Source organism: Dermacentor silvarum, unplaced genomic scaffold (assembly GCF_013339745.2).
Source record: "Dermacentor silvarum isolate Dsil-2018 unplaced genomic scaffold, BIME_Dsil_1.4 Seq1102, whole genome shotgun sequence".
Lineage (NCBI taxonomy): Eukaryota > Metazoa > Arthropoda > Arachnida > Ixodida > Ixodidae > Dermacentor > Dermacentor silvarum.
In genome coordinates, this window is record NW_023605568.1 from 20,115 (window position 1) to 46,121 (window position 26,007).

The following is a 26,007-nucleotide window of genomic DNA, read 5'->3' on the forward strand; positions in this document are numbered from 1 at the left end:
CTATGACGAAGACAAATCGTTTTATCGAAACTCGGCTCCAGCGACATCCGCTGTTCGACCGCTCTTGATCACTTCAAACCTTCATCTTCCCGAGAGTCTTTGTCCCGTCTGGATCGAATCTTGAGCAAAACTTACAGCACGCACTTACCTCGCTTCTTTAATGGGATTAGTAATGTTAACGATAATATTAACGAGGACAAACATCCACGAAATATGGGTACAGCATGTATTTTTTTTTTCATATAACTTCAATTTTAACTGTTCTCTGCGCAGGAATATCCTCGGGAATGGAGCCACTCTCGGCGCGTCACTCAGCCGGCCTCGAACAGCAGAGTCAGCAACTGTCTCCCCACGAATCCGAGGTGGCTTCTCGGCCAAGGTTGCCCGTCGGCTTGGGACTCCTTCACCTGCTGGCCGCCGACCGAGGCAGGAAGGGCACTGCGCAAGCCATGCGCGCACATCATCGCCTCTCTGGACATCTCGTTGGCAGAGTCGGACGCTTCGCTCGCCCAGGGTAAGCGCCCCGTGGCCAGTCGAAACGACGCACGTACACGACAAGCAGTGACAGATATTTCGCAGTCGTCCGAACTCTCTAGTCCGAACTCTCTCTGCGCAAAAAGTGCTTGGATCCTGGTCGGGTCCGAGATGTTAGCCCTGAAGGCTCTACGCAAGCAGACAGTGAATTGACAGTCTTTTGTGAACACTTAATTTGCATTTTTAATTTCCTGTATGTTTATATGGTCTGTCTATGCTTCTATTGTTCTTTTAATCCTATAACCTCTTTTTTTCTTTATCCGGGACTCACTGATTTACTGTTTTAGTGTTTTGCCATTAGTTTAATGACTTTCAAAAGTTATTGTATTTTCGTTATCTTTTTTGTCTTTGTTGTTTTTCACACCTATGATTTTAAAATAGCTGGCCCTATTTGTGACGCAGTTTTCCATATTTCACCATTATTTAAAAAAAGAGGGAAATGCACAGAAAGAAATATTAGTTCTGTAAAGAAAGTTTTTAAAAATATATATCTGAGTTGTTTGTAATTTTCAGGAGACTACAAGCATTTGGTCGTCGTCTTAAATATGCAGATCGCTCACACAGAAGAAACAACGACAATCTGAGCCAGTGAATTAAGTCACCAGCGTGCCTAAAGGAGATAGCCTCAGATTTCATAGAATGTAGAAGATGGGCCTTCAGTTGTTTGTGAAGTTTGCTCGATAAATTGTGCTGAGCGCTCGTGAGGGTTCTTCGCAAAAAGTAAACGCAGCGCTAGCTGCTTTTACTTTTTGGCCTCGATAGTATGGATATTTACATATCCATTTTACACGATTGTTTTGCATGGAGAGCTTCTCTATCACATAGAGTCACGGAAAAAAAATCACCGGCATTTACTGTAACACTGCCGTCCAAAAGTTGACGCACGAAACAAAACGCACCCATACCAGTACACAATGAATTAAAATAAATAATAAAATTCCGAGGTCTTACGGGCCGAAACCACGATCTGATTATGAGGCACGCCGTAGTGGGGGACTCACGATTAATTCTAACAAGTGTGCACCATGGAGGCGTGTAACCCTTACAGCTTTCCTTCTCAGGTACACGCGTGCTAAAATAGTTGTACCGTAGAAGCTAGAATACCATGCCGTCTATTAAAAAAAATTCCCGCAGAAACCGTCTCAGAATGACTGTCGCCGGTGATGCGATTAGCCCTGACACTCTTTAGCGACCGACCGTGTTGCCACCGCGGAAACGCGTTCTGTCTAAGGCACGTACAGCGACAGAAGCTCCACCCGCCACGGTCGCTTAGTCAGCTAAGGCGTTGCGCTGCTGAGCACGAGATCGCGGGATCGAATCCCGGCCGCGGCGGCCGCATTTCGCTGGAGGCGAAATGCAAAAACGCCCGTGCGCTTGCGTTGTAGTGCACGTTAAAGAACCCCGGGTGGTCAAAATGAATCCGGAGCCCTCCACTACGGCGCGCCTCATAATCAGAGCTGGTTTTGGCACGTAAAACCCCAGAAAGAAGAAGCGACAGAAGCTCCTCTCTCACGCTTCCTTATGGATACGCGGCACCGTCAGCGGCGCTTCCACGCTTGACGCGTGTATGAACATATATTCAGACAAGAGTGTATGAATACATATCACGTGTGCTCGAGCCCGCCCAGCACTGAATAAGATTTGAAGAATATTTTTTTTTTCTTCTTTTTGGCATTGAAGAGGCGGCAGACACCCGGTGGTGCACACCCGGTGACCCGAGTTAGCGTGAAAGAAAAGCGGTTAGATACCGGCACGGGTATTAATGCCAGAAGAGGCGTGAAGTATCCTAAGATTGCTGTTCGCGTTAAAATATTAATTAGCGTATACCTCTGAATTCATCGCAACTGCGTGTGGCCCGCCTGAGCATCCTCGGTGGCAGTGAAAAAGCCCCAAAGGCATAGCGAGTGGAGAGTTTTAGCTGAGCGTCTACGGTCCTGATACTCATCCTCATGTATCATAACAATTTGCACACAACCTCTAAGTGCGAGCGCTAGTGTGCGAGCGCGTGCGCAGCGCTAGTGCGCGTGCGCAGCTTTCATATGGCAGAGGAACGTAAAACGCTGTCCTCGCTAGGCAGATATATGGAGAGAGAAGTGAAGCGGGGAAGGCAGGGAGGTCAATGAAGGATGCGCCACCTTGATACCCACACCTTTGCCTTGTTTTAACAGTGCTTGAGCGTGTATGTTTAGTAGGCTCCCTAGCCCCCGCTTCGTTACAGCAGGGTATTATGACACCGGGCTATAGTTGGGCTACAATACAGCGCTCGTCTACGGGCTAGACAGCGCTTACCGACGTCCCTAGTTGGCGTCTTTCGTCTCATTCCGCGCTGTGTATAGCAAGATGCATGCTTCACTACCGAGCCGATTCACGCTCCGCTGCCGAGCGAAACGTGAAAGTGTGTCAATTTGGCTGCGTTTCCGTTTCGCGGCCAAGTTGACCGCGCGTCGTTCGCGTTTCTGGCAAACGCGCTTATCGAAATTCGAAATCAGCGCTGTTCTTCGGCAGTGCCTGAGCGCGTGTAATCTGAGCAGAAGCGAACTGTGAGCCTCATTCTATACCAAGAACAGTTTTCTAACAAGAAAAGTTTTCGTCCTTCTTTTGAAAATGGTAAAAGCAAGTTATGCACAAAAAACTACTGAGCCGTAGTCTAACATTTGTCGGATCGTAGTCGCCTTTAAGGCTCGTTCACACCGGCGCCTGAGAGCGGTCGCGCGACGAAGTTGGTCGCGAAGCGGTCAGTCGCGAATGGTCGCAAATGTTCGCTTTTCGCGAAAAGCTGCCCGATTTTTACTGCTCGATTTTATAAATTTCACTTACTGCTCAATTTTTAAGTTGCGCGACCGCAGTCGCAAAAGTGCTGACCGAGTCAGGTGCGCAGGAACAGGACGTCTTTATACGCTGATACTTATTTTACGTGGCGATGCAACTTTGAGCAGATGGCAACTGGCCGGTCGCACTTGCTGGTGCGAGCATCGGTCACCTTCAGTCGCTTTTTTGGTCGCTATAGTCGCAAAAGGTCGCGTGACCTCCTCAAGTCGCTGGTGCGAATGAGACCTTAAACTGCAGACACCAGTGGGGGAGCGGAGGTGTGTGCGTGTCTCCGTCGGTGTTTGTCATTTCAGTGGTTGCGTGACTTGTCTTCTCCACGCGGAACAAACGTCCTTCAACCTTTCTTCAGGCAGAAATGGCAGCTGAAAATCGACGAAATGTTTCGTCGACACCAACCACTCTTCGTACAATAAAGTTCATTCATTCATTCATTCATTCATTCATTCATTCATTCATTCATTCATTCATTCATTCATTCATTCATTCATTCACGTATTTCGTTCACCGGCTTAGTCAATTAGCCCATCTACTGTAAGTATAATCACTAGTCAGCTGTCAGACTCAGCACGAAGCGTTTGCGGAACAATCAAGACTCGCACGTTTCGTCGAATGTTTTGTTTCAGTTTTATAATGTCAACGCGGTCGAACGCGGACACGGTAGGTTTTCACGCGCAAATATTTTACCAAGGCTTCATTCAGATCGCTGAGCCGATGTACGTTGAGAAAACGAAAGTTTTCTGTGTGCCTCTAAGTGGTTATCAGAAGACATAAATGAAATGCTCGGTTAAAGTCTCAGTTACGCTCAAGAACTGCGCCCGTTTTCCCATTCCGCAATATCGCACCTTCTGTGCGATATGCGATATGCCGCCACTTAAGCTTGGGTGACAGGGTTATGGAAAGCAACTGTGCACCGACGGAGACTATATATATATGAAGTGAGGTTATGCCGGGATCCGGTAGTTGAACAGGAACTTGGAGGTTGAGGACGCACGTATGAAACAAAACGATACTTTATTTCCAACGTTTCGGCCGGGGTCCGGCCTTCGTCAGGGAATCCGACGATATATATAGAATATATATTGTAAAGGGGTGTACTGAACAATTGAGGTGGTAGCGTCTGTTCGTAACCGAGAAGGCAGGTGACGCAGAGCAGGAACAGCTGGTTGCGCGAACGGCTCACACTCGTGCTAAGCACTGGCGATCCGGCTGACCCACTGGTTGCACTGCAGGCATTGAACAGACGATCTGGCTGGCCTTGTACTTGTGCTCTTCTTCTTCGTTACAATATATATATATATATATATATATATATATATATATATATATATATATATATATATATATATATATATATATGCGAGGATTGATCCGTTGTTGTCCAAACTTCCAAAACACACTGTATGGCTTGCACCCCTCTCTTTGAATGTACGAAGTCTCACACGGTCCGGGCAACTAGCAACACTGGGACACAGCACACGGTTTTTGACGACGCATGGTCAAAGCGACCATACAGCGCAGAAACAGACAAAGGATAATTAGTGGCGTCACACGTAGGCGAGAACTGATTTCAGATTAAACGTTTATTTTTTATTTTTCCAGATACATATACACACGCCACGCGTCTCGTGTTCCCGAATTTGCGTATATGTGTCTGCGAAACTGAAATTAAACCTCTAGTTTAAAGTCAGCGCTCGTGTCTGTCCCCGCTATTATCACCGCTTCCGCGCCGCAATCATTTTCATTAACGATTACCAACTAGATCCTTCTTATACCTGTTTTTTTCGATGAAGTCATTGGTTCGTCTTGATTGCACTCGGTGCTAGCGAAACGTTGCGATAATTATTCATTAATCAACTAGGTCAGAGCAAACCCTTACTACAGAGTAGGAGTGCTCAGTCCGCTCCTTCTCTTACAAGACTTAGGTGTGAACTAAAAGGCACTTCATTAGGGAGCGAGTCGAATTACCTTCTGGCATGCGATTAAATCCGGTCTTTTCTCAATCTCCTCGCTATTGTCCTTTCTTCTCACTTCAAGGCAGCCCCCGTCTGCGTCGTTTCGCGTTGCGCGTTAATGAGCGGTTGTCCCGACGGCTGCTGTTCACGTTCTTACGGCGACGTCCCCCCGTGCGGAATTAAGTGTACTACACACGACCTCGGATAAGTATATACGTGTTCGGTGGGCGGAGATACGTCTATTGTGGATTCGGCGGACGTGATCATGCAGCTCGGTCGCTTCGCCTGTCGCGCAAAGATCGTAAATGAGCGGACGGAAGAAGAGAAGGCGGAAGACAGAACGAAAGCAATTCTCGCGTAGACGGTACCGACGGGGATTATTGAATGGTAGCTCGAAACGAGTCACGAAACGGGCGCGACGGAAGAAGACTTGCAAGATCGTTAGCTGCGAGAGGAAAAGGCGGATGAATGGGCAATGGCGCCGACACGCTCTTAATGAACGAGGGAAGGACGCTTGTTTCGAGAAGCTTGGCTGCTTAGCTGCGAAAGTGGCTACAGTAGCTTTTCTTTTCGTTTGATTTTTCCATTCTCCGCGAAGCGGGAACTGCGGGAACTTAGGCCTGAGCCGGTCAACTCGCGTCTTTTTCTCGCCTGATGATGTTTAGGAAAATAACAACGCAAGATAGACGAGGACACGGGCAAAGAAGGGCACGACAGTGGCGCTGTTATTTGCCTAAAACATTAATTCCCACCGACTCGCCCAAGTTTCTCTTCTAGTACTCTCCTGATGAGCTGTAGTCGGCAGTCTCTTTCGCAGCGGAAGCTAATATGTTTTTGGACGAAAGAGAAAGGTTATTAGAATAAATGACGATGCAAATTTGGCGAGGCACGTCGACAGGGCGATGTCACTCACTGTTTTGAAGCAATTGTGTCCTGTAGGACCTAAGTGAACTGCGAACCACGTGTCGAACCTTCTCGCTCCTTTAGAGGAGGTTGTAATGACAAAGCAAGGGCAGTGCAATCGTATACCCAGGAATTCTGGACGTTGTTCCTTCGGCCATACGTCAAATTACGCCGCTATGCACCGGCGTAACTCAATCAGCAGCATTTTCAAGATGTTATATGCAAGACGATCGACAGGATTTCAACAACTTTCATTTAGGAACGTCGAGAGGGTCCTACTTTTTAATACTATAAGCATTTATACGACACTTAGTGGTACCTTCCCTGCTTCTACAACGCAGCACGAAAGGTGCGACTGTCTCGTAAATGTGTACGTTATTAAAAATTAGTATACAGTCAAGCAGCGTTGATAAATTCTCTTCGGAGTGCGTCGCTGAAGCGAGTCAGAGCAGTCGCTAAATTACCTCTAAATCTTGCCCCACAAATCGTTGAAGTTCGTACAATCTCCTGATTTCTATTTTTTAATGCTTGTTATTGAGTTACTTTGGTACAATGTAATTAAGTTCGATAGATGGACGTAAGGGCAATGTTTAGAATTATTCGACATGCGCATTGAGAGGCGGCATGATTCCTAGAAAACGGTGCTCAGGCGGAGCAATTACCAGTAAATGGGAGATGCTGTAGGTGCACCTGCAGCAGAGTCATAAACCACGAATGCCACCCATTAGCGAGTCTTGCAAGCTTGTGCTCTTTGTGCAATCTGCTCCTTGTGCTCGTTCGAAGCGTTCGTTTGTTCGTTCCTCCGTCCGTCCGTCCGTCCGTCGTCCGTCGGTCGTCCGTCGTTCGTCCGTCCGTCCGTCGTCCGTCCGTCGTCCGTCGTCCGTCCGTCCGTCCGTCCGTCCGTCCGTCCGTCCGTCCGTCCGTTCGTCGTTCGTTCGTTCCGTCGTTCGTTCGTTCGTTCGTTCGTTCGTTCGTTCGTTCGTTCGTTCGTTCGTCGTTCACAGTTGCGTTGTTTTTAAAACTGCTACCAACGGCAAAATCTACTAAGCGAACTTTGCGCTGTACCCCTCGAATAGATGGTGCCAATAGCAGGTTTCCGAGCCCGGTTCAAGGAGCCCCATTTCATGAGATCAAGTAATGAGTCCCGATGTGCTCGAATATTTCTTACTTGACGGCAGGAACATTGTGGTTTATGGCACCTTGATTGGTCGAGCACCTCTCTGAAACTCGCATTGGCATATAGGTTGAGTACCGCATATAACATTATCTCACCAGCGTAAGCATAGCAACTTATGCAAGCTTAAGCTCACTGGTGCCAGAGCAGTAGTATCGATGAAGTTGGGATTCGCTGTTTGCGGTGTCCGCACCCGTCCAACTCTACGAGTAATGATCCTAGGAATGTGTCCCCTGCGTCTTGCTCGTTGAAATGGGAACACTAGTCTCCGAGCCTCGTTGGCGAAAACCAACACGAACATAAAACACACGGCCGAACCGATGCGGCAACTTTCGTGTTATTGCGTTATTTCCATTAACTTTTAACAGCGGAGCTGTTTAAGCCGACCGTCAGCCGTAACGCGTTTTCAAAAAAAAAAAAAAACTGTGGGCCAATCCTGGAGGTGTTGCAGAAAGCGTCCACGCGCAATTGCACACACCCCTGTGAACAAGCGAAGCTGAGCCTGGTTAAGTCTAGCTAAGCAAGGCTCAGACTACTTAAGCTTAGTCAGTTATCGATAACCAATCGATAGCCAATCAATAGGTGATTCGACAAATTCTGGAAAATGCTGGGGATGACTTGGTATAGTGCTTAGCCTAGCCCAAATACGTTGCCGATACCTTGCGATAGCCAATCGGTAGCCAATCAATAGCTAATCGATAATCGATCAATAATCCGTAAATTCCGGAAAAAATTCTTGGGATAACTTTGTAGTGCTTAGCCCAGACCAAATACGTGGCCAATATCTTGCGGTAGCCAATCAGTAGCCAATCAATAGCTAATTGATAATCGATCAATAATCAATAAATTCCGGAAAAGCTGGGAATTACTTGGTCGTGCTTAGCCTAGCCCAAAAGCTAGGAATAGCTAGGTGCCCATCAGCTCCGCTGTTTCTTAAAATAGCGCCTCCAGTGCAAGCTACGCTAATTTTTTTTTTTCAATTATTTGTACCATGTCGACCTTGAGCTATTCTTCTGTGCACTTGTTCTGAAAATGTATTAGGTGCCCGTTATATTTGCTGGCGCTGATATTGTATAGGATCCTAATGGCGTAGAAAACGTGCGCAAAACGGGGAACATTTTTGAGGGGATTAGCATGATTAGCATACACTTCCGTAAAACGCTTGACTTTTCCACCCAATTCGTGATGACAACCGAACCTCAATTCCATGCTTTCTCAGGTCTCTACGCCTATCGAGTGTGTGGCGCTGACGGCAAATGGCTCTGGGGAAACTGGACCAACTACACCGAGTGCCTCGGTTTGATCAACCAGCAGGTGAGCATGACGGGCAACTGTGGTAATTCTTGGTAAAACGGTTAGGCCCAATCGCACCACACATATCGCAGCGGAAAACGCAGACGTGCCGAGCAAGCGGGTTGGATGCGGTTGTTTAGTAGAACTGAGACGCACCCTACATCAGAAGCCGTTGTAAGAAGAGGCGAAAAGCTGGACATGACAACCTTAAGGCTCTTCGCTCTCTCTCTCTCTCTATCCTCCCCATCTGACCTTCTCCTGCATCCCACTCCAATGTGCAGGGTAGCAAACCCGTTATGTTAAACTGGTTAACCTCCCTGCCTTTCCTGCTCCACTCTTTCCTTCCTTAGGCACCTCCTATGACAACCCTTAGAACTTAAAAATCCGTTCTTTTTTTAGTTTTGGTTTTCTTTTTTTGCTGCTGTGTGCTCAGTGTCCCACTGCTTATCTAGGAGGGAATAAAGTGAAATTTGAGCAGATTTTTGCAACCTAGGATTATAACTGAATGGCAATTGCACAATTTTTGCGCAGCTGCTCTCTGACTATCACTAATGCAGAGCGGTGGTCTAAAGAAAACCTATTTCTGAACATGGATGTCTGGGAAGACTCTCAGTATAAAACAAGGAAACTGTCCAGTAAGAAAGGTATCAGGTATCGAGACCGAGAGTAAGGTCCAGCGTCTAGTGTAAATACCGTGGCGCCATGTAAACTTGTTTCTCTGGGGGTGACCATAGCGCCCCTATACTGTTCGTTCTACAAGTATTTTTTTTTCTTATTTCTCTGCCTCTTGCAGTCCGGCCAGCAGAGCAGTTCCGCTGTTTCCCTGGCAGTTGTGTACATCCTACTCTTGTTCTCCCTGTTGTCGCTGATTTTCCTCTCGGCTAGTATGTTCATCTTCTGCTACTTCAGGTAAGATGGGAAAGTCTTTGTGCGCTTATGTGCGTGTGTGTGAGAGAGAGAGGAAGTGAACGGGAATAGAGAGACACAGTATCTGAATGATTTCGTGTATCGTTCGAGACTGTGCCAGCAGCCATTAAAATTACCACCATTGCACGGCGTGCTCCCTACACTGTCCCGCTATCGGCACTGTGGAACGCAAGATATTACTCAGCACATTGACCGATAACCAGTACTTCTAGGCATGACAGCAATTAGACATCTGACAATACCTCGGGTGACAACATTGGAACAAGGACTCTGAATCCCGTGCAGTGACTGTTTTCTGTAGAGATCTGTAGAGACATCTTTTGTGCACTGTGGAATAAATTTAAGTGTAACATCAACGTATACTGTAGCGCATTTCGGGGCCGGATACTCTCCAAACATGTGCAAATCTCATTGTTTTTGCTTGACTTTACATGACGTCACCCATGTCCGGTTCCTTCAATTGCACATTTCAAGCATTTTAAGCACCTTCCGTAAACTGAAAAACTCAGAAGCTACGTCATGAAACTATCTGGTTGTTAATTGTCGGCGAGAAAATTAAGATCCTGCAAGCGATGTCCACTCTCGTATAGGAAGCCACCTGCAAGACGAAGTTATGCAACATCAACCAGGCATTCTTATTGGTCTCTTCGGAATAAAAAAGCAGGCAATAGCTTAAATATTTAAGCATCATCATTGGCCTATATTTATGTCCACTGCAGGACGAAGGCCTCTCCCTGCGATCTCCAATTACCCCTGTCTTGCGCTAGCTGATTCCAACTTGCACCAGCAAATTTCCTAACTTCATCCCCCCACCTAGTTTTGTGCCGTCCTCGACTGCGCTTCCCTTCTCTTGGTACCCATTCCGTAACTTTAATGGTCCACCGATTATGCATCCCACGATTTAAGCGTACTCCATCGTTTTTACGAACATTTCCGCCAAGGAAATGAAGTTAGAAATGATTCCACGCTGCCTGAAGAGATTGTATTCCTTAATTGCTCGAATCCAGCAGATGACAAGTTCTTTCTTGCATTAAAAAACACAGACAAGGCATTCTAGATTCCGCCATTATTTGGGTGCTTATGCAGATAATTCTTTCCTTTAATGTTAAAACAGAATATAAGCTCATTTATCAAAGCTCAATTTGGGCGAATACTTGCAATTTTTATCATGTAAACAAGAACATTGCTATCATTCAAATCAACAACCAAGCATCCAAAGGCGAATACCTAATAGTGACCTGTTACGCGCACGTATTCATTTAGAAGCGGTTATGATTGACACGTCGGCAACAACCGCAGGTCTCTGGAGTGCCCGAGGACGCGAGTGCATCGAAACCTGATGCTTGCCCTGGCAGTGCACGCGGTGATGCTGGTGGTTTTATCTACGCCACTGGCGCTTCATCCAGATGCGCCGACGCCCTTCGTGCAAACGGTTAGTTGGTTATTGTTTTTTCTTTCTTTTTTTCTCTCCCTGTACATTTGCAGCCATGTCACGCTCCATTGTGTTATTTTATACAGGAGTTGCTGTGGAGAGACTGTGGCAAATAGTACCTTAGCTACACCATTTCTCCACGTTATGCAGCAAAAATAATGGAGTAAATGGTAATCCTAACATAGATAAATCAATACATTACAGTTGAAATCGGGTCAAGCTATGATCGAGGATTGATTCATGGATTTATTTATTTATTTATTTATTTATTTATTTATTTATTTATCGTTCGATTAAGAGTGAGTGAGTGAGTGAGTGAGTGAGTTGAGTGAGTGAGTGAGTGAGTGAGTGAGTGAGTGAGTGAGTGAGTGAGTGAGTGAGTGAGTGAGTGAGTGAGTGAGTGAGTGAGTGAGTGAGTGAGTGAGTGAGTGAGTGAGTGAGTGAGTGAGTGAGTGAGTGAGTGAGTGAGTGAGTGAGTGAGTGAGTGAGTGAGTGAGTGAGTGAGTGAGTGAGTGAGTGAGTGAGTGAGTGAGTGAGTGAGTGAGTGAGTGAGTGAGTGAGTGAGTGAGTGAGTGAGTGAGTGAGTGAGTGAGTGAGTGAGTGAGTGAATAATTCGATCCGTGTGGTTTAACGTACCAAAGCAGCACTCTGGCTATGGGAAACCAACGCAGCCCAGGTGCTGCGCGTAAATTTAAGTTCAGCGCCAGCAGTGAGGTAGCGCCGTAACATTTAGTCACATAACAAACGTGGGGCAGCCGGGGGCACGTTGTTTTTACGTTTTACGGAGCTATAACTTTAGAGAGTTTGGCATGTTTTGAAGCCTACTTATCTTGTAACCTCTTTTGATAAGACGTCGCAAGATTGATGGCCAGATCATAGATACGCCGAAACCGTGTGAAGACGGCTAAGAATTTGTCTTCTTGGCCGACTTAGCCTAACAGTGTGGCATGAACAGTGCTCATGATTGCACTCAAGAAACTGTATGATCGTCCCATGATGCAGGGAAAAGTCCTAGGACAATGGTCCAGACGGGTTTCGGCACTAGAGGCCTCAAATGCGCTGCTAAGATTCTTAAGGACTTGTGAATTGTGTGACCGACTTTGAAAGTTGTAGCACGTTGCATCAAGTTATTTTGTGGATTCTTTTCTGATGATTTTTTATTCATTCTATCACATTTCATTCCCTTTACCTCTTTCCTCAGCACAGAGTAGCCAGCCTGGTACTTAATTGGCTAACCGCCCCGTCTTTCCCTCTCTTTTGTTATCTTAACAAAACGGGCAATTTTGCTATGTTGGAGCGTAGTACTAACTTTAAAAGGGTTAAAAAAAGTAGGTCGCAATGTGAGAAGAAGCTACAATTAGTCGGAAATTGGGTAAATTTAACGGCACGGTCGTGATTAGTGCCATTATAGTCAAAATTTAACATTGCCTTATACCCCTGTAAAGGGTGCACTGCCGTAAATATAAACGTATTGAGGTAAAGCCGCCGTACAGCACAGGTTCGCGAAATGGAGCGAGTTCGCTTGGGCAGTGATCATGAGAGGCAATGGTGTGTGGAAGGCGGCTTCGGTGGTGCCTGCAAGAACCAAGAATTAGTCGCCGAGTAGGCAAATTTAATAGTACGCGCGTAATTAGCGCCATTACACTCGAACATTAACACTGCATTATATCTCTGTAAAGGGTGCACCGCCGTAAATATTGACCTCTTGAGGCAAAGCCGCCGTACGGCACATTTTTGGGAAATGGAGCGAGTTCGCTTGGACTGGGCAGGGCTCGCAGAGATAATGTTGTCTGGCAGGCGGCTTCGCCGGTGCCCCCATGAAGCGATAATTAGCCGCACAGTAGTTAATGGTAATGGCGCAATTAGCGTGAACATAGTCGAAAATTAACCCCTTTGCATCATAGCGTCACAATCTCCGGGATTGGCTCGCCTAGCCTTTGGTCAAAAAAACAAAAAGACAAAAACAAATGGTCACCCAAGTGTCGACGCTCAAAGAACACGAGGTCGACGTAATTGCGTGTGAAATACGATACGAATAAGATACGAAATGAGTGAATTCATATTGCCCATGAAAAAGATACAGAGACACAATAGAGAGCTATAAGCAACATTTGTTCATCGAATCTTTGCAACACCATGTACAGCCTCCCGCAATTTTAGCGATATCGCGCGAGCATCCATCACGCGTCATCTTAGCGCCTTTTAACGGCGATAACCAGTGAGACCGACAGAAGTACTCTCAAGTGCACTAAGCACTCTCCTGTGCAAGAGTCGTATAATGCGACGTTCCCTTGAGAACGACGTCCGACCACATTATAGTGCTCTCGCGCGATAGAGCTAAGAATTCGGGAGGCTGAACGTCGCCTTGGTTGACTCTTTTTCTTTATTTTTACTTTCGCTCAATGCATTGTGCATGCGCGTGAATATTGAAAACGCCGCAGAGGCTACGATTATTGTTAAATCTTGTTAAATTGCCATAAAAGTGTCTTGCGCAGGAAACTATTCCGGAGCCGTCAGCACCTACACGCATGCTGTCGCTTGCGCCACAGTTTCTACGGGATCGACTCACGGGAACAGTTCTTTCATGCACAAAAAAGATTGCGTAAGCGCAATACTAAAGAGACAGCGGAGCTGATGGGCACCTAGCTAGTCCTGGCTTTTGAGCTAGACCAAGTCGGCCCCAGCATTTTCCGTAATTTATTGATTATTGATCGATTACCGATTAGCTATTGGTTGGCTATCGTTTGGCTATCGCAAGGTATCGGTCACGTATTTGGGCTAGGCTAACACTACCAAGTCATCCCCAGCATTTTCCGGAATTTTCCGGATTAACTATTGATTGGCTACCGATGACTGGCAAAGCTTAATTAGTCCCAACCATACTTAGCTAGACTTAGCCACGTTCAGCTTCAGTTCACAGGGGTATGTGCCATTGCGCTTGGACCCTTTTTGCACGCACTACCACCAGGATCGGCCCACATTTTTTCCGACGTGCCATGGACTGACGGCCGGCCTAAACAGCTCACAGCATTCTATGAAAAATGGCAACACAAGAAATAATAAAACCGGAAAGACGAGAGAAAATACGACTAAAAACAATAGTATTCGATTGATAAGTCATACAAAATAAGCTAAAACAGCAAACAATAAAATTTTATGGCGCCTGGTGTGTCCTATTAATAGTGCCACGAATAAACACTTCTCAAGTGCACTAGGCCGACGGCGGTTTTGCTCGCGAACGGCAAGACCTCCCCGCCGTACAAAGGATGGTTCCGGGACCCAGTTTTGCAACAGCCGCACAGCGAGGCGACCAATTAACAACAGAGGCTGGCGTCGCTGGCAGCCTCACCGCCAGTGATCGCTCGTCGCCGACATCCTCGCTAGGCATTTTTCCTGTTCTCTGCGAAGCTGTAACTGACGGCGCCACAGAACTAATCGCCGACGCTCACAAGCAGCAATAATTTGTTGCCGTTGTTGCCGCTCTGCGTTCTCCTGGCAATAATTTCACACAAAGAAGGAAATACGCTTACATTCGCGGTGCCGTTCACCACTTTCGCAAGCCCGAAACCAATGCTTGCGAAAAACGCTTTCGACGGACGAACGCTCAGGTTAGGTCTTGTTGGTAATACAGACTTGAGGTTATTTTAAGAGCATTCGTGGACAGGGGGCAAACAAGTGGACACAAACAAGCGCATACTCTCGACGAGGTTAAACAATGTTAAGTGTGGCTTCGGGCAGCTTAACAGGGTCTCAGGTGTTGGACCCCAGGTTCAGGTGACAGAAAGCGTAAGAGCCACCCCTGTCCGTACTCTCGGAAGAGAAACAGCCTCTGCCTAAGAAGGATTACGGGTAAGGGGGCAGACACACGCAGAGATTAAGGCGCGCTTGTCCCGAAGGAGAAAAGATTCTGCGGGCTTAAGGATAGGGCGGGTGCTGTGCTTACGCCTTATAAGCCGGCGTGAGAGGTTTGCGCGCGCCTCAGCAAGTTCGAGAGTTGTTGCGGAGTGAGGCGGGCCTCCACCTAATACTCAAGAAAAACACTAAATCAGTTTAGAGTGGAGAAGTATTCATAGAAGACTGTTTTCATTCTTCCGGCTCAAGAATTGCTGCAGTCCTTAACAGGCTTATTATATGTAATAAATAAGTTAATTATATGAACTTTATGATTAAATGTGTATTACCAGAACAGAAATAGAGGCCAAATTTTTCTTGCTTGATTTCTGAAACCCGCGGCGGCGGGGTGTCACTGTGACGTCACAAATTTCAAGGTTTTTTTCCTCCTGATTTGGCCTTTTTAATGCAGGAAAGTTTGTACCAACTTTCGAAGTTCAGTCTTTGGTTTACTTATAATGCAAGGTACTCTGTTTTCGCTCATAAACCATTGACTAAACCCAAGGAAACACTGTCAAACTCGACGACGTCACAAGATTCTGCCGGAACTTCGAAGGGGCGTCTTCATCGACATTTCGCATTTCCGTGTTTTTTCCTGTACAAAGCCCACTGCTCACACTAGTAATGCCTTCTATTGGTTTACTTGGAGCGCTCTAGAGCGCTCTCGTGTTGTGGTTTGCATTCGGTTCGTCTAAATTGAGCGCTCAGATCGCGTTCTCCTGGTTCATTCAAAGCGCCGTCCTTCGAGCAGCTAGCACGTTCGGCTGGGGCAAGTTTTCTGTGGCACCATTGTCGAGAGTGCTACGAATCGCTGCAAACAGAGTTGGAGCATGGTAGGAACCAGTCGACTATACCATAAGAGTGAGCTTTTCACAATTCCGGAAATGTAATTCACTAATGCCAACTTTAACTTACAATTCCTCGTTAAGTCCCTTTAATGCAGCACGAAAATACAAAGAAACCATCCGGCTTCCTCGGAAGAAAATTGCGCGTATAGTTCTGTTTCGTAGCCTTTGTTTTCTGTTATCTTTTAATATACTTTATCCACTTTGATTTCCGCAGAATTTGTTTAGGTTACCATATTTACACGACATAGAGCGACTGCGCTATGAACCTCAGCTAACTGTTATGCGCAGGTTGCCTCTGAGCTTCGGCGAATCTTTATTGGCAGCGAAAAAATTCTTAAGCACTAGATCATCGTCGTTCTCCCTTCCCGTTCAGGAAAAAAATTGTTTTTCTTTTAAATTTTTGTTTCCTGTTTGTTGTTCTTTTCTTCTCAAGTACAACGAGGCGCTGATGCGGGGTCGGGAGAACTTAATGCAAATTTCTGCGGGAGAGCATTTAAAAGACAGAAAGAAAAAACACTCTCAGCTATTTTACGCCAGCACGCTTCTAAACTATTTTACGCCGCCGCACTCTAAACGAGTTTCCGCTGGAGCAGCGTGAAATATTGGACAATTGGCTCGCCTTTTTCTCCAAGTTGCCACGGTGTTGTCTTTCTTGAATGGCATCTAGCATATGCGTTGCACAATGCCGGTATGGGCACTTTCTCTTTCTGCGTTACCGCTTAAAAATAAAAAAGACACCTTGCACAATTATTGCCCATAAGTATGCCAACATCGTTGTTATGACATGCTTCGTAAGGCTGGAATGCCGAAAATCTTTTCGTAACTGCGGCATCCTGACAAATCTGTTCGGTGCAATAGCACGTTTCCCGCGGCATCAAAAAACGTTTAGCTTTTACTCACATATAAGATATACTACGAGCAGTTAATTATGGATGATAAGTTTGACAAGTCACTTACGCACTATATTCACGAAGAACAACAGCGTGCATTTATTTGACAATATCATGTCGAGTGGCAAACGGTGCAATAATGAAATTACGTAAACCAAGGAGGGAAAGGACTAACGATCTCCAGTGTCTTCATACATACTAAACACGCTGACAGCTTCATTGTAGAGAGACGAAGAGAGAGAAAAACTTTTATTGAGTCCTTGATGGGGTCAAAGGCGGCCAGAGGGGCGGGAGGCAGCCCCTCTCCCCCCCCCCCCCCCCCCCTTAGACGGTGGCCAGTCCTTGTAGTCGAGCGGCATCCGCGGCCATCCGGACGACCCAGAGCTGATCCTACGGGTGGCTGCTCAGCAGAATAGCCTCCCACTGGTCAGCAGCGTTAATTGTGAGTGTAGGGTGGGTGCCATATTTATGAGTGCGCGTGACCTGTGGGTAGGCCCAGATAATGTGATTTAGGTCGGCAGGATGTGTGTTACAGAGCGTTCAGAGCGGGGAGTAAATTTCGGAGTACATGCGATGGTAGAGCTTAGGGTTAGGGAAGGCGTTTGTTTGAAGTAATTAAGCGCCATGTGGTAGACTGCTATTTATTGAGTGAGCGGTGAGGGCATGGGCATTTCAATCGCGCCTTGCGATAGTGTTGTAGGATCTCGCCGTAAGCGATCATGCGGTCCCTCACCTGCGACTCGTGCAAGTTGTCTGATGCGGCCGCTAGGACTTGACTCGAGGGCTGATTGCCGCTCTCCGCCAAAAATGACGTACGAGCCTGGTGGACGAATTCTCAAGTGGCACTGTGAGCGGCTTCATTGCCAGCGAGACGGGAGTGGCCCAGGGCCCAGATCGTAGAAGAATGTTGTAGAAATTACGTTAACACAAACTAGCTGTACTAAATGATCCGGCATGCAACCCTGGCATTGGTTATTGCAAGGGACGACGCCGACCACGTTCACCGCCATAATTACGGAATCTTCATAAGTGCGTTCGCAAACCCTGTCCTTACAAAATGTTTGATGACGCTCTAAAGAATTCCTGCTGACATTCTGCAGACTTCGATAGACTTTCTATGGAAAAGCAGTTCAATTTCTGTCAAAATGTTGGCCGTATGGGTTCTGTTCAATAAAACTTCCAACTGGGGCTAGTTGGTACAATATTATGTCTTCTGCGCTGGCATTTTGCACAAAAGACAACGAAAAGGGCAGTAACCGAACAAGTCGCGAGAACTCGCCAACGTTTATTGTTGGCAGGCTTACTTCAAATGTCACAGACGAGAAAGGGTCACCGAAAGCAAAAAAAAGTCACAAGCCCTTCCTCTGCGGAGAGAATGATGGTAAGCGAAGCTGGTCGTGTGTTTCTCCAGTGTTCCTCCGAGCGAATTGCACAGAGGAGTATCTAGCTGCGCTCGAACCACCACCGGGCACACGCACTGCTGCTGGCTCCACAGTTCCGGTTGAGAAACTCACGTTGAAACCTGGCGGTCGCACCAGGGGAGTTGACACTAGCGTTGCCGAGGCGTGCACGACCGTTGTAGGGTTCCTGGAGGGCAAGAAGACGCTGTCGCAGGCGTTCTGCTTCGTTTGCCCTAAACTCAGGGTCGGCGGCTCTTCGCTGATGTTTGGCCTCAACATCGCGCTCACGCAACTCAGGGTCCGCGGCACTTCGCTGGGGTTCCGCTAGGGCTTCGGAAGCCCTCGCGCTAGAATCGGCCCCCCATTTTCTCGACAGGGGAAGGGCTGGTGATTTTGTCTCTTTGGGTCTCACGTGTGACAAGGGTAGTTCAAGGGCGCGCTACACGTCCCCGAGCCCACAGGAGTATGTGCCATTGTGCTTGGACCCTTTCTGCACTATTACCGGGATCGGCCCACGTTATTCGCGTACACGGACGCCACCGAAATTTGTACCTTATAACAAGCTTAGCTTGAAAAGACAAGTGATGGAAAGAAGAGGTAAAACTCATATGAGCACTTCTGCTGTCGCAACGACAAAGGATGATGTTTAGTAAATTATGAAAGCGAAAGCCTTATACGCATGCATCAGCCGACCTTCAACATCGTTGAGCGAAAAAAACGTGTCGTGGAAGCGAAATCGTACACGATGACGACTCGGTGCAGTAATTTACTTACTACACTGACCGGCATCGTGTCTTACCTATATGCAAACGCTCACGCAACAGTTCTGATGGTGCGCGGGTCACCATCGTGATCGTCTTCTATGAGTACGCAAGCAATGCTCACGCAACAATTTTGATGGTGCACGGATCCCCGTTGTCACCGTGTTAATTAAGATGTCACCATATATCAATTCAGGCACTCGAATCCACGACCTTCGGTGGGAGTCGAACCCACCAGCTTTCGTGTTAATTATGGGGAGGCTAATTAAGGCACTGTTATTAAGGCAGCTTCAATTAAGGTACTCGAACCCGCGACCTTTGGTCGGAAAAAGCAAGTGAGAAGTAATAACACATTCTAATAAGAATGTCAAGTAATTTAATGAATGTTTCTTGAGCACGCAGGCTTTTGCCTTCACCCTCTTTGGCGCATGCTAAAGTGAGTATCAATATTTTTACATACTACTTCTCCCGGCGTTATTCAAGGTGTACAGAAGACTAATAACCATGTGAGAGTATCAATATTTTACATACTACTTCTCCCGGCGTTATTCAAGGTGTACAGAAGACTAATAACCATGTGATGGCATAATTTCCTCGATAGTTCATTATTGAAAAGTATGCTTACAAGACTTCTTGGGCTTTCACCAACCTGCAGCAAGCCAATGTCCTGGCTAGTTGGAAGATAGGATTGCAACCGCACTGTATGTATTGTACCACCAAATTTCCTGGTGACTAAACCATTTCTGTCGCCCCGTGCCTGTGCTCTCAATAGCAATCAGAGTAAACAGTTGTAAAATGCCGCATTTGGGCATCATTTGCGTTCTCCTTTGTGCAAAATACTAGCGAAATAAACCGAATGGTGTTCCATTCGTTGGAGGTGACCCCGGTTAAAACCACTGTCATGGGTTTCGCCCCAGACCTGTAACCTGAAGTCATCTCTGATGAAGGAGTCTCAACGAGTTCCAAGCGCTTAATTCAATTAATAAGTCATGTTAACCGACGTTCAAGTAAATGACAAAAGTTCAAGTTTTTCCCCACGAGAGTGATCCAACATTTCCCTTCCAGAACTGCAGTTTCTCTCTACCTTCTGTAAGGCTGTTCTGCGTAATTTCTCTTCCATTGATAGACCGTAGTGACCGCTAACGAACTAACACGTGTAAATTTCTGCGGCCATTTGCCGTTATTCAACGTCAATAGTGATGACCCAGGATTTCTTTTCAGTTCGTTTTTCTATCATATTTGGGCAGTACACATTTCTTCCATTAGTTAATAAATCAGTGCATTGGAAATAGCTTACTAACTGAATGGTATGTGTTGTGTTCGGTTGTTTCCCGTAAATTGGTGGAATACTGTAACATTATTCGAGTTAATATATCGAGAGGCTCTACGGATTCTTCCTAAGAGTGTTCGCCATTCCTCATTTAATAGTACAACTTCTTGACATGCAGGAAAAATAATTATGTTGACTTCCCACAGACTTAAGAAAAATTCCTTTGGAAAACCTTTTATATATATTATATATGAGGACAGCTCTTCTGCGACGACCTGTGATGCCGCGGTGAACGCTGTTAGGTGTGTGTGTTCTTCCTGTCCTTCTCCCTTTATTTTTTTTTTAATTTTCTGCCCACTTCGCTCGCCCCCTCCAGTGTAGGGTAGTAAACCAGATGTAAACTTGTTAGCCTACCTGCCTTTCCCTTTTCTTTATTTCTCTCTCTCTCTCTCTCTCTCTCTATATATATATATATATATATATATACAGGGTGTTTCATTTTAGCTGCACGAAATTTTTAAAAATTGTCTGTGGCAGATAGCACACTTATAATCCTTGATCTAAACTACTCTATGAGGCGTCCATTACTTGTACGGGAAATCAAAAAGCCTACTTGACTAATTAACATAATTACGCTAATTAACTTTCTAGTTCATTATTTTACGGCACATCTTTCAATCTACGAATTATAGCCTCCGAGTTCGCAAGGCGTATCCACTTGGAACGAATTCTCAGGAATGAACCAGTTTCGAGATATTAATTTTCAAAGTGTCCGCCGACATGCATGGGCGTTCCAGTTAACTTTGTGCTTCAATGCATAAAACAGCGTTTTCCTCAAAAAGTTAAGCGGAACGCCCATACATTTCGTCGGACACTTTGAACATGAATATCTCGAAACTGGTTCAGTCCTGAGAATTCGTTCCAAGTGGATAACCCTGCGAACTCAGCGGCAATAATTCGTAGATTTAAGTGCCGTAAAATGATTAATTAGAAAGTTAATTAGTATAGCTATGTTAGTTATCTAATTACGCGTTTTTGTTTCTCGTGGAAGTAATGGCCGCCTTATCGAGTATTTTAGATGAAGGATTATAATTGTGCTATCTGCCACAGGCAATCTTTAAAAATTGGTGCAGCTAAAATGAAACACCCTGTATATAAGGAGGGAGAGAGAGAAAGTGTTTACATTTCGGTCAAGAAATTCATCTAACATGTTTCGTTCGCACTTTTTGCAGCCCGTGCTGTGCAAGTGCGTGCTGTCGCTGAAGATGTACGCGGCCACGGCCTCCATCAACTGGATGTTCGTCGAGGGACTGCTCCTGCACTCACGCGTGGCCGTTTCCGTGTTCCGGCAGGACGCCCCCTTCCGGCTCTACTACGCGCTCGGCTGGGGTGAGCATGGCCTGCGCACAGGTGGCGCCATCTGTCATCGTTGTCCGCGCGTCGCGCGAACCAACTAAAGGCTCGCATTGCGTGGCACTAAAAACGGCGTACCGATGATGCAAGAAGCGGGGAATTCTCCGAGGACGCCTTCGCGGGAAAATTCGGACAGTCGCTTTAACGGATATCGATTGCGATAAACGAGAAAGCTGGTTCGAAGCGGGGTGACGGATGCACGAGTAATTGTACTCCGTGGCAGACGTAGCGGGCAGTGCTACGAATACTGGAGGGACTCCTCGCACAGCTTGCAGTCGCGACAAAAAAAGTAGTGCGTCGCATACGAAAGAAAGATATCGGTACGAGTCATTTAATTAAATCTAGTATTAAGCTTCATACCTTTGGGCCATCAAATATCACATTCCCTCGAAGGCGTCACAGATTTGAGCCTATTTACCACCGAATTAGCTGAGTGACACATTCCTGCGACCAGTGGACAAAGCGCACCGCCCGCGTTCGTGAGCAATGCATATAGCACTTCCGATGCTGATAAAAAAAACGAAGATAATACATGTAGCCTTTAGTAGTTGTAATATATGAAGCGTTCATTCGGTAGAAACTGTAGCTCATCCAAAACAACTGCACTGCGAACCGCGCGGAGTGATACTTCTATCACAGAACCACTTGCGTATCTTCCGCTGCGTCGCCTAGTAAGTCTGAAACGGAATATAGTAAGTGTAAACCAAGACCGCTATCTTGTACGCGTTCGAAAATCCGACGTTCGGTTTCGCCCCACGCGATTGGCCTAGACTGGCCTAGGTTGCGATATCGGCACGGCCTGGACAATCGCGTGAGACGAAACCGAACGTCGGCTTTTCGAACGCGTACAAGATAGCAGCCCAGGTATAGCGCGAATTCACGCGGTACTGTCCTTTAGATGCGGGCCTGCAGCATTCATAATATTGAAATACGAAGCACGGTTATCCATTTAATGTTAAGCGTGTTGTCATGCTTAATAGAGCAAGAAATGTATGAGGAAACATCTATAGACTTAGTATGTTTGTTTGTGGCATGTGCGTGGCTTTAGGGCACATGCCAGGAAATTCAAGCCCAAGAGTAGGGAAATTGTGTTGGCTTAGCAAACATTGTAAGACAAGCGCCGCTTTCTAGACACGCTACCTTAAAATGTGTTACGAAATACATTGGCGTTCCAATTCACAGCTTCCCAAACCAATGCCTCTAACAGTGCGGGGCGTTCTTAACTGGAACGCCGAAGCCTTTTTTCGCAGGTTCAGGACGTCGTGTACTAGCGGACCTAGAAAGGAGGAACTGCCCTCCCTCCCCGATACTTACCGGCACTTATGCGCTCACGTAATGTACTCTACAGTGACCGCCCGTAGTCAACCCTGAATGCGCCCCTGACGTCTTGTTATTAATGCGAAAGCATTATATGCCCCCATGCCGCTGAAAATCCGGCGAACGTCCGGCGTTTACATCAGATGGTATCAAAACCCACGTGACTAAGTGATGACGTCACGTTCATGGCGCTGGACCTGCTGCGGCTCATATTGCGGAAACCCACGGTGAACAGCCAGAGCACCGGACGGACGCCATGGCCCACACCCAAAAAAAAAACAGATTTTGCTCAATTCAAAGTTTTAGTTGACCTACGTTCAAAACCGACCTGGCCCACTCCCACAATCGACTTGGCGCACCCCCAAAATTTTGGTGTCCCACCCTGAAAATTGACTGCCCGATTCGATAACATGGCCAAGTGGTCACGTCATGTGACATACTCACGTGAACAAGCAAGAACATCAAGTTACAAGGTCACATGACCAAGTGATGACGCCATGTGACAATGTCACGTGAAATGGAAGTTCAAATAGCATGGACCGCGATTTGGTCGAAATGGCCAGAATGCTTTCGCATTCATGAGTATTGCTTACTCAGTGTTCAGTGCTGTTCGTATCACACAGAATATGTTACGTTAACGCACGTGTCATGCACTAGGATATCAATCGCACTGCAGTGCTGATAGCTATATACGGAGTGACCGCAAAGCAGAAACTGTTCAAATGCAGCGCTTCGGCACCCCTGGAGTGATTACCACGACGCTGCCGTGTGACGTCGCACGCGACATTAGTTACTGCATGGCATCCGAGGTGACAGCTACAGGAAATCAATTCAAAGCAACTACTACTACTACTGAGAAAATAAGCCTCATGACATCTTAAGACTGACCCTGCATTTACACGCCGCGGACTCCGGGAGTCCCTCCTTCAGCCGCTCAGTCAAAATTCCTACGGCCATACCTAATCGAAGAACGAACGAACGCACAAAGAAAGCGACGAGCAGTCCCGCGGTGTACGCAGCGATCGGCCTCTTTTCGTAAACCAATACAGCCAGGAGATGGCAAAGTGGCCGACCTTCCTACAACCTTCCATCGCACGACTCGCACTGTTTTCTTACGCTTCGCTTCAACGTCACTTTACGCGCCGCCATTCTTGCTCGTGTTTTCTGACGCATTTGGCTGCGTGCCGGCCGCTTGAAATGCGCCACTTTCTCACGTTCTGAACGTCGCCCGCTTCGAAATTCACTCCTTTGTTGCGTAGCGGTCCGTCTTTTTCATTCTGAGGAAAACTCTGCAGCTATTGTGAGGCACGCCGGGCACGTCTTACGTTCACGAAGCTTCTACGCCTGACGGAAAGCATGGAAGAAGTAGCGTTTTTGAGGACACCAGAGTTGTTTTCGTTTCTCTTTTTGCCTCTCTTTCTATCTCTTTCTTATTTGGCATATGACGTGCGTACACCGCCTGGAATGCTAGATGACGGGACCTTGTCATTTTGTGTGCAGGCGTAGCACTTTTATTTGTTTGTTTGTTTGTTTGTTTGTTTGTTTGTTTGTTTGTTTGTTTGTTTGTTTGTTTGTTTGTTTGTTTGTTTGTTTGTTTGTTTGTTTGTTTGTTTGTTTGTTTGTTTGTTTTGCTTTACTTTGCTTTGCTTTGCTTTGCTTTGCTTTGCTTGCTTGCATTTCCAATGAGCCACATTTTTGTTTTTCTTTTTCTTTCCTTCCAGAGAGCACAGTGCGGCTCTATAGCGAAGTTATGTTGATCGTTATGACCTTGGCTTCGTCCATGATCATATTTACTGAGAGCTCTGTTGCGGGCTAGTTGGTTCATAATGAACAAATAGCTTATACTGCGGAAACTACGAGAAGGGCGGAAAGAAAGATTGGACCGGGTGCAGTTTCAGGACCAGCTTCCCAATCACGGTTCGCTTCAACGCACTCAATCCACGATAGCCCGTTGCTGGTTCTTTTACACCGCGCGTAGTCACGCCAGACGTACCTGAGCCATATAGACCAGGACGGTGGCGGTCGGCTGAAAACTGCACATTGGGTCCTTCTCCAGGACGCGTTCAACTGCTGTAAGAAGCTTCACGCTTCCTAATTACGGGACAGGTGACCTAATTCACAAAGTTTTCCATTCGTATGTTCGTTTTTCCATCGGAAAGCCGCGTCCGCTAACGACATGTCCAGCGTCACGATTGGCTGGTTTTTTTTTTTTTTCTTACGAACAATTTTAGCGTAAAGCCCGACCCTCGTAGAACGAATATCCGGTGTCCAAGCGGCGAACTTCGTCCGACGGCGGCTGCTCGTCGGCCGGCGTCAAAAATCAGGACGTGCGCCACCGACTTGGAGGGGATAGATATTTTTGCCCGCCGCCGGAATTGTTCAGCGCGCGGCGACAAGCCCGATCCAATCAGGAGGCAGCACTTCCGGCCGTTGCATCATGGGACTGAGTTTACGTAAAACATGGCGGCGGTCCCGGTCGCCCGCTTCGAACGGAATTTGGCGTTGTTTTTGTACAATTCACTCCGTCGTAGCAAATGACGGCGCAAACGGCTTTTGCGTAGTCTCATGCCGCTTCGACGAGAGAGTGTTATGGCTAATCTTGAGAAATTTTCGAGATCGCTTCTCGTTTCGAACGCGCGTAAGCCTAGCGAGAGAAATTTTCTTTGAAATGCGAGCGCCACCTGTCGGTAATGTTGGGAGAAAGGCGCGACCATGGCATATGGCCTCTGAGATGGGAAGATTTCGGAGGCTATTGTAGACAGCTTGTACTGCTTGTCTGTTTCGCTGCACATCGGCGGACATGGGAAGTAAAAATACAACGAGCCCCTGGTTTCCATTGCGCTGCCTCTCGCACTTTCCGGACGCGCACACACATAGAATTACTTAGGCGCCCTATGTATGCGAAATTCAAAGCGTAATGGAATAGCGTCCCGCACGTAAACTACGCTATCACGCTATACTAAAACTATTTCTGCAAAGTTCGCTTGCGGAATGGTAATGCTATTTCCCTTAACCCCGCGATTACGCTTACGTTAAACTAAAACTGTCTAAAGACACTACCCACTGTATCCGCATGGGCACAATGCTTGCAGAGCCAAGCTGTTTCTGCGCTTTCTGGAGGTTGCGAATAGCCACGCGTAAAATGTGGAAAAAATAACTCATGAAAAATTAAA

The 26,007-nt window shown here is 46.6% G+C and overlaps 1 protein-coding gene across 1 annotated transcript in view; it reads left to right on the top strand.

The window, feature by feature from the left end:
- Positions 1-273: 273 nt before the first annotated feature.
- Positions 274-26,007, top strand: part of LOC119434486 (corticotropin-releasing factor receptor 1) — a gene marked incomplete at its 5' end in the record, with an annotated part of 35,758 nt that continues 10,024 nt past the window's right edge. The window contains 5 exons of the mRNA XM_049659495.1: positions 274-514; positions 8,612-8,706; positions 9,491-9,594; positions 10,912-11,044; positions 21,337-21,493. Of these exons, the coding sequence (XP_049515452.1) occupies positions 274-514; positions 8,612-8,706; positions 9,491-9,594; positions 10,912-11,044; positions 21,337-21,493 (730 nt within the window). The remainder of the gene's footprint in view (positions 515-8,611; positions 8,707-9,490; positions 9,595-10,911; positions 11,045-21,336; positions 21,494-26,007) is intronic.